We start from the raw sequence: 15371 nt of genomic DNA, 5'->3' as shown, positions 1-15371 counted from the left end.
TGAAAGATACGGGGTGGCTCAAAATGATTCGTATAAAATTTCTAGATATCAATGCTTTTTTGAAATGTTTTTGTTACTACTAACAACTGACCAACTTTCACACCCTTAACTTCAAGTTCTGATGATTTTTCTTACCTGGTGCGCTCTTCTGCCCATCAGCTCATGTACTGCCACGACAATTTCTGAAAGCTCTCCTCGGCTGATGCATCCATCACCATTGACGTCATATAGTTTGAACGTCCAACGCAGTCTTTCATATACCGACCCACGTAGGAGAGTAGAGAGCGATATCAATAAGTCCTGTAACAATCTGCGATTAAAAAAAATTGTTCTCTTCATTTCAGAAATGGAAAATATGTTCCAGTGATGCAATCTCGCAAAAGGACAACGTTCACAGGAAATACAGTCCACGTACATTCGATACCCAACAGCCACAATAATATGACTAGCCTGTCTAAGGAAAATAATAGATCACTTCATAAACACCAATTTGGTTTTCGTGCAGGTAGATCAACAGTTAATGCTGTCTGTCAAGTTGTCGCTGCTATCTTAAAAGGATTCGAAGGCTTTAATTTTATGTGACCTCATGAAAGCTTTTGATTGCGTATCCCATGACCTACTGGTCAAAAAACTGGAATTTTATGGTATAAGAGGTCCAGCACTTTTTCAATTCGTTCATATTTGACCAGGGGGGGAAACAATATGTATCTTTGAAGAGCGGCAAATGGGAAATATACGAAAATCCACATGGTGTCCCACAGGGGTCTGTCTTGAGACCACTCATATTTATCATATATATTAATGACCTATTCTTTTATATATTCTTTTATGATATGGTGTCATACGCGAATGATGCTACTTATTTCGTCGGCCTTTAAGTTAGTAGTGAGAGTATTGACCCTTTCGTAGTAGTCAGATTTATCCAGAATTACTACTTTGTTACCTTTGTCGGCTTCCAAATAAAAAAAAAGCTTATTTCTACACTCTCATAGGCATCCAGCCTATGAGAGTGTAGAAATAAGCTAGCCTAGGTTGGATGCCTATGAGAGTGTAGAAATAAGTAAACACAATAATATTATGAATAACGATGACGAACCTATACCAAAGATCATACTATATAGCTTGTTAAAATAAAATAAAATAATGTTGTTGGGTTTACTGATTACTACATAAGGACACATTGCAGAAATAAATTTTGTGAAATTAATTTTTATATAGGTGAAAATTGTTTTATATAAACATATATTGTAAAATAATAGATAAAGCAGAATTGTAAAATTAATTTAGGTTGGCATACCTGTATGGTTGGTACGCCTGGATGGTTTACCTGTATGGGTTACCTTTATAGAATAAATAGGTCTTAGTTTTAATCTTCCTCTTTGAATATGATCACTTGGTGATCCAAACACGTGTCGAGGTGTTAAAAATAACGATTTGGTGTTGGGAAAAAACTCCAGTAATATTCATTACTACACCAAAGGTTCCAAACATTGCATCATATGTGCAGTATAAATTGCATAAAATAATGGACCCAAAATACTCCCTTGAGGTACACCAGTGGTGAAAGTAATCGCTGTCGATGTCTCATTTTTATACACTACAAACCTATCTATCTATCTATCTATGGATAGTATATTGTTTCTTTTGTGACAAATCGCATCATATATTCAATATTGGGATGAAAATCACATCTATGTTATACAAGTGAAACAATTATTAATAATCACAAACTGTTTCGCCAAACCGTAACCAATAAATAACGTATTTAATATTTCAAGTCGAATGGAATCAGTCAACTTGTCAGTTTCTCTATCGGGCAACAGCTGGGCTACCCCGCAAGTAATCTGGCTAACGCCGCTGGCAATATATCAACGTCGGCATAAAACTGGCAGAACTGTATAAAGCAATCCATCCTAACATCATTCAACAAACAGTGGCATAGATTGATTCGGTTTGCTGCGTTTCTAAAACATCCAAGGAGCGAAGGGTCCAAATTATGTATTAGAATCCGATATTATTTTATATCTGGACTGTCTAGGACTCGAATTTAGTCTACCAACTAGTAATTTTTTTGCAGCAGCCATTTTGGAATTTGCTTAATCGTATCCTCAAATATTTCATTTCAATGTAATATCCCTGTAAATATGCAGTCGATGTTCGTGAGACCCATAACCCTAGACGAAATCATAGAACTATCTAGAAAACTAAAAAATGAACATTCCAGTGGAGAAGATGAAATTCCTACTAGTGTTATGAAAAAAGCTAGATTGCCAGTGACGAAATCATAGCCTAAATCATCAATAATTCACTGAAGTATGGCATAATTCCAACAGGATTTAAAACCTTCATTGTGAAGCCAATCTTTAAAAAAGGTGATCCAGAGAGTCTAGAAAATATACCGGCCAAATATGTAAGTAAAATTAGAAGGAAGATATGGAATAAGAGGTTAAGCGCTGAAGTGAGTTGAATCCTACCTATCAGATCGCTTTCAATCTGTAGAAATAAAACGAAATGGAAGAGTCTACAAATTCGAAACCCTTCCTAGAGACGTGGGAATGCCGCAGGGGAGCATTGCCGGCCCTCTTTTGTTCGTCATTTACTTGAACGACTTATGTAATCTAAACCCAAATCAACGTCAATTCAAAACGGTCTTCGCAGATGACACAAGCCTGTTATCAGGTGGTGAAACCAGAGATGATGGTGAATATTACAGATCTACATCAAAATATCTGCACAACGAGGCTATAAAAACAATATATACGGCTAACTTCGAATCGGTCTATCTATGAATGCCTAATGTTCATTTATAAAAATTGACACCTCTTCACTGAGAATATACCTGCTCATATGTATCTCACCACAAACAATGAATATATGTATCCCCTTCATAAATAAACAGTAACTGAAAAAAGCGCCCACTATATGTCAATCAAATTGCAGTTTGAAGAAGACTCATAAAAATGGACAAAGCTCTTCAAACGACCTATTACCGTGAGGTTTTCATAGGAGTTGCGACTTTAAGCTTAAATAATTTATTCATTTATATGGAAGGAATACAAACGGGGCTGACCCAAAACAGTATTCATAGATATGTTATTTCTCAATATTATAATTTATATCTATAAAAAGTTTTTAAAATTGTTATGAAATTGACAGTTTTTGACAGTTGTCAAAAGTTCACACCTCCACTCAAGCTACACTTCAGAGGATAAATCATAGCTTTAATAATAAGTTGGTTTGGCACCTCCGCCAGAAATTTCATCGTGCACCGGTTCCTTCGCCAAAACGTACACGTTTCGATAAATTGGTGGATTATCGCTAAAGCTTTCTCTGAGGTAAGTATAAAATGATTTCAAATCAAATGGTTACTAGTGAAATATCTTGTTTCATTCCTGATTCCTTTGCCGGGGTTCTAACGAGAATCCATACTCACCCTGAAACTAATTGCCCCGTTGCAGTTGACATCAAAGGCCTTGAACACGTAGTGTGCATATAAACTAGAATCTGAAACAAAAAATATATTGAAAACGCGACACTACAACTTGATTACGAGCTCTATCATCTTGTTTCATGTAGATATAGAGTATAACGTTTATCTGACTATACGTTGCTGTAATTTTTACGAAAAACTACATGGAGAATAGAGAATGAAATTACTTCGTTTTGCAGTTAATGAAAACTACTGTTAGACTTGAAGTAGTTTTTTGTTCTATTAGAAGATTGATTGATTGTAGTTCGACAATTAGTTCAAGGTTTGTTTGAAGGTGATTGACAATGTGTCATGATGAATTTCATTAGTTCGCACTTCCATTGTCTAATATTATATAAAATAATTTGAAATCTCTGAAAGAACGAACAAAAAAGAAAAAATTAAAAAAAGAAAAGCTGAAAATAACAATTATATTAAGGAAAAAAACCCTGATATGAAATTACAGAGAAATAAAATACAAAAATAGAACAATTGAACGAAAATTTTAAAAAATTAATAAAAAAATTCAAAAAAATTGAAAAAAGTTGAAAAAATGATATAAAAATAAAAAATTAAAAGATTCCAAGCCAAGTTACTTCACGACGTTTCGATTATTAGTATCCACAATCCTCTTCGGGTGATGACTGGACTAATTCCTCCGTGACGTGACTATTCATGGGTCATTCGATTGCCTGCACCTATTCCCTCTTCCCTCTTTCCGCTTCATCGGTTTTTAGCGGAAGATGACCGATTGGCGGGAGTTGGTTATTTTTTGCTTGAACATGGGTTTCTATAAGTTGCGTATCTCTACGCTAGCTTTACTGAATACATTGTTGGACAACATGTATGCAGCTTCTTTGAATTTCCTTCTAAACCAATGTTCTTTCCTGTGTATGATCTCAGCTTGAAACCACTCGATGTTATGTTGATGGGTCCAAACATGCTCTGTTATTCCTGATTTATAATTGAAGATTGAGTTAATCCACGCATAGCTCAAAGTGAGGGATTGTTTGAATATGTTTTTTTGAATTTGAACCTTTTATAATTATTTGTGTTCATTTTGTTACTTGTTTTTATCGCTATGATTCAAAGTCCTTCCTCGATAAAAATCAAGCAGTTTATTTTCTGAATGCACTACGTATAGACTATTCTAGAATGGCATTATCTCCAGGGAATTGTACTAGAAAAAACTAGAATACAGTGGGTATTATTAGAGATATTCAATAAAAAAATCTTGAACGAATTAATACATCGATGAGTGCATGGAGAGTCATCATAACTTTTTTTTTCAAAAACTACACCTCACGATTTTATCTCCAAGTTTATGGAGATAAAATCTTTTCATCCTTTTAATGAGTGGAAAAATGGTTTGGAATTATTTCTATGACGATGTGGCGTGTAACAAAACAATGAAATACGTATATTTAAATTGTCACGCACTTCAGGTTCATATTTCACGAACGCAGGGTTTTTCTAGCGAAATGGGGAACGATGATAAGCATCTGAGCATTTTGGCATGAAATTAACCTAATTGTGTTCATTGGATGGTGTATTAAAAAGAACCACGGTTGAAACGGCCATTACATTTCGTTTTTCATCATATCCGTAGTAGCGGGTTTTCGAGTTTACGTTGAAAGTTATGAAAGCGCAAAAAAGTACACATTATATAATTTGTTTTTGGTACATTTCGACTCTAATCTCGAGTTTGATCTCAAAATTTCGCCTTTGAACTCAATGTTTCGACTTTAATATCAAAATTTTGAGTTGAAAGCCGAAATTTCAAGATTAGAGTCGAAATTACTAGGTTAAAGTCGATATTCTCAAAAAACAACATGATAAAAGTTTGTAGCCCTTCTGCTCTTCCATAAAAATTCAATAAACATTGATTTTAACAATGTGAATTTAAAAAATATACTTCTAAATATGTTTATTTGATTTTTTTCATATTAGTAACAGTTCCATATTAATAACAGTTCTCACTCATGAATAGGAATCTGAAAATATGTTTTTCTATTGTGGTTATGGAGTCATGACACAAAACGACATGGAATGAATGTTTGTTTCATGTTGTTTGGTGTTGTTGTCTCGGAAATTTGGTTGTTATGATGTTTTCTATTTTTTTTAATATGTGTCTAATGTGTCTGATGGTTTTTACAATAGTAATATTATTAACACGAAAAAACTACTTCACGAGCCCTGAAGAAGAATTTAATCAAATTCGAAATGTCGGCAAAAAGACAATTGTTGTTTTCAAGAAAAAATTGATCCAGTTTCCCAACCAACCTCTTTTCACTGAACTAGTTAACTAATTAAAATAAATATTTATTGAGATAAATAACTTAATAACTTCAGAAAGGAACATGATATCAAAAATGCAACCAAGTTCACGAAGAAAAGCATCATTTTCCTTATCAACTTTCAAATTGCGAAAGGCTCTTGTGAAACCACCTTTGGTAGGTCTTTCGGGTATCCATTGAATGCTGCTTCATTTCAAATCAAGCCAGCCGTTTCCAAATGATTAGCAGGTTTTATAGATTTCTTGAGAAATTTGCAAACATAAAATACCATAGTTCCAATGGAAAAATCATTCCAAACTGACTTCAGATTGAGGGAACAAATAGATGTCGCCTGGAGCTAGATCTGTTGAGTAAGGCGGATGATCTAGCAGTTCAAACTGTGATTCATCTGAGCTTTATAAAGCATTAAAAGTTGCTGGAGTGTGTACAGTTTTCTAGTTCGGAACAGTGTTCCAAACTTTTGAGAAGCAGCCTTTGCAATTTCAGCGACATGGTTGTGGATTTTGTAAAGTTCTGATTGACAGCTTCAGCCACCAACCAGAAGGATCTGTAGCGGAAACTTTTCAGATCACCCTCGTGAATTTGTTTACAAATTATGTTCTCGTTCATGTGTTCCGGAATGGACTGCGTCAAATTATCGTGATATATCTGTTCTGAATCAACGAGTGAAAATCTGTCAATAGCTGACTTGATCAAGTTCAAAGGCCAGATCAAATCAAAGCATGCTTTATTATCTGAAGAATTGAATTCTTATTGACAAAGCTTCTAAATATAATAGTACATAATAATAGTACATGATAATTAAATAAAATCAAAATCAAAATTATGCAAACCAATATGGATTGTCGGATGTTGAAAGTTAATGTACTCACTGTATATACCGGGTGTCCCACATTTTATGTGACAGGCAATATCTGGTTTGTTGAAGGAGATACACAAATATGTTTCATACAAAAGTTTTAGGAGTTCATGAGAGCTATATTTTGATATAATTTTTAAATATACAGGGTGTTTGGTGTAGGTGCTACAGACCAAAATTCCATTTTTTAAAATAGGACGCCCTGTATATCATTACATATTCAGATGCTACGTTAAATTCTGATATCATTTCATATTTGGTTTTTGGAATTCGGTTACGGCGTTGTTGAGTTATTGCTTAAAATGTAAAGTCTTGAGAACGACTATTATTTTTTTAAATATCTCATACAATTATTCTCTCTGCATCAGATCACATGAAAATTAGTCAAAATTTTGGGTGTTCGAAGTAATGGTTTCAATTTTGAGTTGTGGAATTCAGTCAGGAATCATTTTGAATATGAAACAATTGCGAAATTGAAAGAGGTGTATTCGAAAAGAAATCTTTAATTAATAACAATGTAAATAATATAACTTGATAAATCATTTCATAAGAATGGTAGGTACCTAGAAATAAGTCATAAAAATTGTTCAAAGTGATGCCCACATTCAAAGGGGGAGTAGTGAAAACAATATCTTTTAAATAACCCCATAGGAAAAAATCAAGCGGTGATAAATCTGGGGAACGAGCCGGCCACCGAATTGGACCCTTATTACCAATCCATCTATTTGGGTACGTTCTATCCAGATATTCAGTAACAACCTGTGAATTGTGAGGAGGAGCACCATCTTGTTGCCACCAAATTCCTTGTCGTTCTGCTATGGGAATATCTTCCATCAACTGGATCAAATCATTTTCTAGAAAATGTAAATATCGCAATCCATTGAGATTTTCATTGAAAAAGTAAGGTCCTATGATGAGGCCATTGAACAATCCACACCATACATTAATACCCCAAGTAGTTTGAAAATTACTTTCGCGGACCCAGTGGGGATTTTCTTGAGACCAATAGTGACTGTTATGTCGATTCACAATTTCATTGTTGTGGAATCGCGATTCATCGCTCCACAAAATTTGACTGAATATGTTAGGACTTTCATGTAATATTACCTGAATACAAGCAATGAATTCAAGTCGTCGTTCAAAGTCAAACCTTGTACCAACTGAATTTTGAATATCGTATCGTATCGTAGAGGTGAGAATAATGGTTTGTATTCAGTAGTAGTCTAGTTCAATTTAATAAAAGATATAGACTGGATTCGTGTACGAGTAAATAAGTTTTTTTGAAACTTTATATTTAAGGAAAAGTGCAATAACTCAACAACGCCGTACCCGAATTTCAAAAACCAAACATTAAATGATATCACAATTTAACGTAGCATCTGAATATGTAATGATATACAGGGCGTTCTATTTTAAAAAATGGAATTTTGGTCTGTAGCACCTACACCAAACACCCTGTATATTTAAAAATTATATCAAAATATAGCTCTCATGAACTCCTGAAACTTTTGTATGAAACATTTTTGTGTATCTCCTTCAACAAACCAGATATTGCCTGTCACATAAAATGTGGGACACCCGGTATATGTATATATACATAAATGGAAAGTGGAGTCGAGTGATATATCATTTGAAAGGGCACAAAATTATCTTTCCAATGATACCCAATTTGTTGTATTTCACTCAAACATGTAGGTATTATGAAGAAATGTGTAATTGACTTTTCACGGACAGGAAAACTAACCTAACCTAACCTAACCTTCGATCTAACATTTCAAACCTTAACGGGGAGAAGAGGTCATACCGAGAAGAAGAAGAAGAACTCAGGTACCAAAACATACAGGTACCAAATTCAGGTAATCACCAACGGTATATATGTAACAGCATCATTATACCCACATAGTAAGAAGTCATCTGAGTAGGGTCAGACAACTTCCGAACACTTAACAAAAATCGCCAGAGGATGACAAATATATATACATATACTTATATACACATATATACATACACATATAGACCCATGTACACACAGTATGTTTTTTTCTTGAAAATATTCGAAAATTCGATGTTGTGCTTTGACATACCTCGACAGATTCAATGAATGACCCGATTCGACGAATTTCTAGATCAATTCAGAGAGTTTTGCTACGTCAAAATGTTTTCATTTCCTCCCGTTCCGAATACGCTTTTTTTTCGTTTTTCACAGAATTGAAGTTTATTAATAGATCTCCCATTTCCATTCATCGGATAATCAATTGAAAAAGGCAGCCGAGGTATGGAGTTTTATCAGAAAAGTTTTGAGGAAAATGGAACGGTTTTTCAGAAATATCGTGAATATATGTGGGAGTTCGTGGAAATGTTTACAGTATATTTGAATCATACTTGAGCGTAAAAATGCGTAAAAATAGATGGTTATGTGAGCAGGGAAAGGGTAGTACAGTGTGGAGTTTCACAAGGGACGGTTTTGGTACCGATCCTATTTGTTATCCTATAAATTGTTAACTATTAATTTTGATAAAACTATCTTTCTGCCTATCACAAGTTATATAAACAGTTTCCCCAACTACAAATGTCTAGAAGTGAAAAACCATAGCAATATTTTGAGAGTTAAGTCTACTGAAAATGTTAAATATTTAGGAATAAAAATCGACTGTCATTTACGTTGGGATTTTCATATAGATAGTGTCACTAGTAATCTGAGAATTATACAAGGGAGATTCCGATACATGAGCAACATATTCACCATGTCCCTTCTGAAAATACTTTATTTTGCATCAATTGGATCTCGATTATGATATGGGATTTTGCGTTGGGGTGCTACATCGTATACACATCTTCAAAAATTGCAAGTTATGCAAAAACTTTCCTTCTTTAAAATTATGCTCCATAAAAAAAGAACCTATTCGTCTGATCTTCTATTTAAAGAAATTGAAATGCTTGATTTGAGACAATTGTATTTTTTCAAGTCAGTCGTCTATTTGTTCAAACACAAAAAACTAATGAGCTTGATTATATGTCGCATAGATATCTTACGAGAGCAAAGGACTCAAACAAACTCAAAATTTCTATTGCAAGGAAAACGATAGGTCAAAAATGCCAAGCATTCTTAGCACCACGATTTTTCAATTACCTACCAAGAGAAATTGTCGAATACACTCCTTTTCAATTTAAGAAAAAAGTACGGCATTTTATATATGTAATTAAGATTATTGGGGTATCTTACTCGTTACAATATTATTAGATTTTTGAAGAGTTACATCTTCTTTTTAATGGGTTAGCATTAAGTAACTTGGTAACTACTAGTTTTCCAACATTTATGTACACCTCTCAGAATAATGTTTAAAGATCAGAAATACATTGACTCAATACCACGGACAGTTTAGGCTTTGTGGAGTTATTTTTTATCGTAGTTTCAAGAAACTGCTCTTTTTTTGTACATTGTTTATATTGTCACCAAGAGACTGCTAATAAACTTATTATTATTATTGTATTGCTTTCAATAACAATTAATCGGGATGTTTGCCAATTCACAGATTTATAATGAAGGAAATCGATTTGATCATTTAACCCGCACCCGCAATGTTTATGCTTGTGAATTTCCAAGGCTTCTCAATAATTGAGTTTGCATCCCTTCCTTGCATAGTGCCAAATTTTCGTAAGGTTTAGATTTGGGAACTTGTGGTTACATGCCAAGGAATGGTTTGAGAACGTCGAACCATTTTTTCTTAGTCTAAAGGACCTTTCATGTTCAGCATACCGTTTTTGGAAATGTCGACCACATTGTCCCACATAAACACTATTACACTCCGAAGACTTGAGCTTATAAATTCCAGATTTCTCCAACTTGTCCACCTTATCTTTGGCATTTAAAAGGAAATAAGATAACCTGGCATGTGGTCTGAATACCTGAGGGTATATTAATCTGTAAGTGAATTTACGGTTTTCTGACTAAAATTTCGAAATGGAATAATGAAAATAATTAAAAAATGAATAGTAATAAAACGAAATATATGCTACAAGGAAAAAATCAAAAGGAATTTTTGCAGCCAGTGACTTTATCACATATTTCAAATTGAAAATCATCTAGAATGCAGAAGGATATCAATTTCACAGTATTAAGGAATCAAGAAGGATGTTGGAATATCAAGAAACCATTTACATACTTACTTCCATGAGGAAAAAACTTCGAATAAATGTCCTTAAAGCTATCTTCATGGACGACACCCTCCGGGCATTCCTGAAACAAAAAAATTAGTATCAATTATACTTCATTCGTAAAAACTGGTTTGGAAGAATTAAATTATGAATGAATCTGAGATGATTATAAATATTCATCCAGACAGAATAACTGAACTCAAGAAACTTTAGTCAATAGTGCTACCACAAAAATAGGTATAATTCTGAGGCAAAGAAACACTTTTTGGAAACCCACAAATAGATACTTCCAAAGCATTTATATTTTATATGCATAATACTTGATAAAACTTTTTTTCTCACTGAGATTAGACTGGCAATTAGCAGTTTTCTCTCACAAACTAGTTGTTATCAGTCTTTGCATTCCCTTTTGATACAATGAGCATTTTTTGTTTTTATCGACCTTTTTTGAGTATTTTCACCTTCCACAATCTGAAAAATATGAAAATTATAATTGAGAACTTTTCAGTTTACCCCGATAAGTTACTGCGTAAAATCAAAGTATTTTTCACAAAGAAAATTGTTCTATTTATCAATAACTCAGGGCAAAATCTGCCTCCGTCTTCAGAAATGGACAAAAAATTTAAAGAAATTTGCAGTTATTCATTTGCTGATTATTTATTTCTCAACTTCTTCGACAGATGTCAAAGGAGTTTTGAAATGTGAAATTATGTCAATGTTGCTGATTGACAACTGAAACATTCGATCAGGGCCGTCGCCAAGGGGGAGGGGGGATGGGGGGAGCCTCCCCCCCTGCTTTTTCGACTTGGGAAAAAGTCGGGAAAAGTTGGAAAATTTTGGGCTATTAAAGTTGGGAAAAAAATAGTAAAAACATGAATAAAAATTGAAAAAATAAAAATGAGAGAGGTAATAAGAAAAGGGAAAGGACCAGAGAACAGAATTCTGAGTTGTTTGAAATCTTCAAAAACGTTTAGTTTCCCAAATAAGGAAACAGTCCTGAACAATCCACAAGTTTTGAAGTGGCAATTTTTTAAAATTCCCAACTTTTCGCTGTTTTTCCGACTTGGAAAAGTTGGGAAATTTCGGGCCGTGAAGAAATAATAGTAGAAAACAATGAGCACAATATTATTCAAGTGTTGTTTTCTTTCATTTGTATTGAATATTCCTATACATGGTGGAAGACCAAGAACCTTGGTCCAAAGTAGAATAATTCCCATTACTATTTTTATAATCACCAAAATTTATTTTTGTTTGTGCATACCCTAACGGGCATAAGCATTCAGCCAATCTTTGGATAGCTAAGTAAAAAAATTGATATATTATCCCTCGGCTTTCATTTCTTCCAAAGTTGGGAAATTTCGCTGGTGGGGTTGGGAAAATTTGGATTCCCTCCCCCCCTGCTTTTTCTTTTCGTTACGGCCCTGCATTCAAGGTGCATTCCTATATCAGTCTGTTGCTATTTCGCCACTATCCAAATTTTTCTTCAAGATGGATAGCCAAGTACGGTCTATTTCTAAGGAACTGTTCGAAATACATTTCTCTTCAGATATGATAATATACGCTGATTCTTCTAGCTTACGTCTATTAGAGTGAGTCTCAATGGTAATCATTTTTGTCTTGTTCAATTCAACTCGATGTTCGCCGTCTGATTTTAAAATGTGTTCTGACAATTTAAATCCTGTCAATTGTCTATTTTCTATGTAATCTTGATGTTCATTCCCACGCACCTTCAATGGTCTCGAAGTATCACCAATATAACTTTCACCACAAGAACAAGGTATCTCAAAAATGCAGTTTTTTGTTTTTTTTTAGTGTTGTTGGGTTTTGCATGTGTGAGTATAGATCCCAGTTTATTTTTTATTTGAAACTAGTTCTAAATTCAAACCTATTTCCAATTCATCTCTTATTTGAGGTATAACTCAACCATTTTAATTCAAATTTTCCTGAAAAAAAAAGATTTTATTACAAGGACAATAATAAGAGATGCGTAGATGATTCAATCATACAATCTGGTACGTCACTGAGAGACTTGTTTACTTTAAAAAAATACATATTCAACTTTTTTGCCAGTCTATAAAGAGGCAAAGAGAAAACACCATGCCTTAATTAAAGAAAAAAAGAAAAAATATTGCCAAGATAAGATATATGAAGCCCCTAATAAGAGCCGTGCCTCATAGAATGTGGTATCTGAATTAACAAATAAACATAGAACATACAATGACATAAATATTAGGTTGGATGACCAGCTGATAGTAGACCCAGAAACTATCTCTTCCTTGTTTAATACTTTTTTATCAACACTCCTACTAATTTGGTGAATCAAATACGCTCTACAAACAGTGAATTTGAAAAATTAGTAGATTTCAATCCTCACATCATGTATTTGACTCCATACACAGGTGACGAATTGTTTATACTATTAAATAACAAACTAAAAAATAAAAAATCATCAGGTCCAGATGAAATACCTATGTTCATATTAAAAAGAGTTCTTCCTGTGATTATTGCGCCTTTGACACATTTGATTAATATGTCATTTACAGTAGGTGTTTTTCCAAATCATTTAAAAACTGGAAAAATTATACCCATTTTCAAAAAAAAGGATCCAACATCAATGGAAAATTATCGCCCTATTACAGTTCCCTGTGGATTATCTAAAGTTTTTGAATACGCTTTTCTTGCACGCCTCTGTTCATTTTTAAATAAACATTCCATATTAAGTCAAATGCAACATGGATTTCGTTTCGAAAACTAAATTAATACAGCAATGTTTTCATTATTAAACAAAATCCTAGAATATGTAAATGGAGGAGAATACCCAGCCGTGATTCTTTGTGATTTAAGTAGAGCATTTGACTGTTTTCGCTAGTTATATCTGCACCAAAAGAATTACAAAACAATTGTGCCAGAATAGTAAGGCGGATATCAAATTATTTCAATAACAACGATTTATTTTTCAATGCAAACAAAACAGATGTTATTCGTATTCACAACTGGCAAAATAGAGTGGAAAACATACATTTCATGGTGAACAATGTGACCCTAACAAATACTGATCACAATGTAAGATTCTTGGGAATCATTTCAGATGAGTTCCTCAATTAGAAAGGCCACTGTCAACAATTAATATCAAAACCTAATTCATTGAAGTTTCTCTTCATCAATTTACGAACAGTTTTAACAAAGAGTCAGCTGCTAAATATATATTATGCTCAAGTAGAATCAAGACTTGGGTATGGTATCTGTTTCTAGGGTGGTTCCACGCACAATAGGAAATGTTTTCATAGCACGAAAGCGAAATCTGAGGTGAATAGCAAATTTTTCTAATAGAGAATCATGCAAGGCATTTTTTAATGAGTATGGCGTTTTAACTTTAACATCAGTTTATATTTTTGAACTATGTATGTAATGTGTTCAAAAATAAATCAAGATTTACAACAAATCTAAAACTTCACCAACATGATACTAGAACCAAGAACCATTTTCACTTGCCATTAGCTAGATTCAAAGTAACATCATGTGGACCAGAATACATAGGTCCAAAGATATATAATCACCTTCCAGATTATTTGAAAGCCTTGAATAGTTTTTCTCTGTTCAAAAAATCATTAAAAAAATATTTATTAGAAAAATGCTTTTATGCTTTGCAGGAATTCTTTGAATAATGCATAGTCATCTTAGTTTTAGAGCATGAGACTGTCTTCCTCTGTTCTTTTCTTTTTTCTTGTTTTAAATTTGTATTGTATTGACACTTCCTACACAATGTTATTGTCCTACTGGAAATAAAGAATTATTATTATTATTATAATGTTAGTTGTTAAAGGTGTCGGTGGCTGTTGAGTCGTTAATTGTTGACTTGGATGTTGGTAAATTTGTAAAGCTGTTTGCAGGGTCGTTTGGTTTTTATTTGACTCTTTATTTTCTATTGCATCCATCGTTGAATTTATGAACGAATCTGGATAAGCGTTTTGACGTTCAAATATACAATCTGAATAAACCTCACCTAGAATCGTTTTGTCTTCAACTATTGTATTCCGAATGCATTCGCAATGAATCAGTGTGCTTGCGATAAATGTATTCATGCCAAGCTCCAGGGATGAGGGAAATAACTCTTCAAGATCGTAGCCGCCGTGAGATGAGTATTCTTCATCTGGCCAAGACCGTAGAATCCATACATTTTCATGATATAGCGAGCTCCTCGTTTCGAATGAAGTGCAGTCTCAGATATTGGAATCAATAGTTGGCTACCTGCGAGAATATTCAGCCAGAGTAGTTTTTTGTTCGTCAGCATACTCTACGATATCCGCATAGACGAATAATAGGCCACTCAGTTGCGCCAATTTTCAAGATATACGGGGTACGTTCAAAAAATAATGTGAGCTCATTTTTCTCAAAAAATATTTATGTAGCCATCAATTTTTATTTTGTGTCCTCCAAAGTAGCCCCCTTCAGATAAAATACACTTGTGCCAGAGTTTCTTTCAATCCTTGAGATCTCTTAGCGATTCAGTTTTTACCTTCTCAATAGTCGCAAATCGCCGTCCTTTCATGGGTCTCTTTGATCTTGGAAAAAGGAAAAAGTCGCAGGGGGT

General features: G+C 33.7%; 1 protein-coding gene across 1 annotated transcript in view; it reads right to left on the bottom strand.

Annotated features, from left to right (window-relative positions):
- The window catches only part of LOC111502802 (A-type potassium channel modulatory protein KCNIP1), a 56053-nt gene that overhangs the window by 5823 nt on the left and 34859 nt on the right, over positions 1-15371 (bottom strand). The window contains exons 4-6 of the mRNA XM_023156962.2: positions 10793-10862; positions 3434-3504; positions 136-300 (exon numbers count right to left, since the gene is read on the bottom strand). Coding sequence (XP_023012730.1) covers positions 136-300; positions 3434-3504; positions 10793-10862 — 306 coding nt within the window. The remainder of the gene's footprint in view (positions 1-135; positions 301-3433; positions 3505-10792; positions 10863-15371) is intronic.

Source organism: Leptinotarsa decemlineata, unplaced genomic scaffold (assembly GCF_025532065.1).
Source record: "Leptinotarsa decemlineata unplaced genomic scaffold, Ldec_3_MD MMD2_tig00026361_RagTag_RagTag, whole genome shotgun sequence".
NCBI lineage: Eukaryota > Metazoa > Arthropoda > Insecta > Coleoptera > Chrysomelidae > Leptinotarsa > Leptinotarsa decemlineata.
Note: the sequence above shows the minus strand (reverse complement) of the source record. Positions and strands in the feature narration are given on the sequence as shown.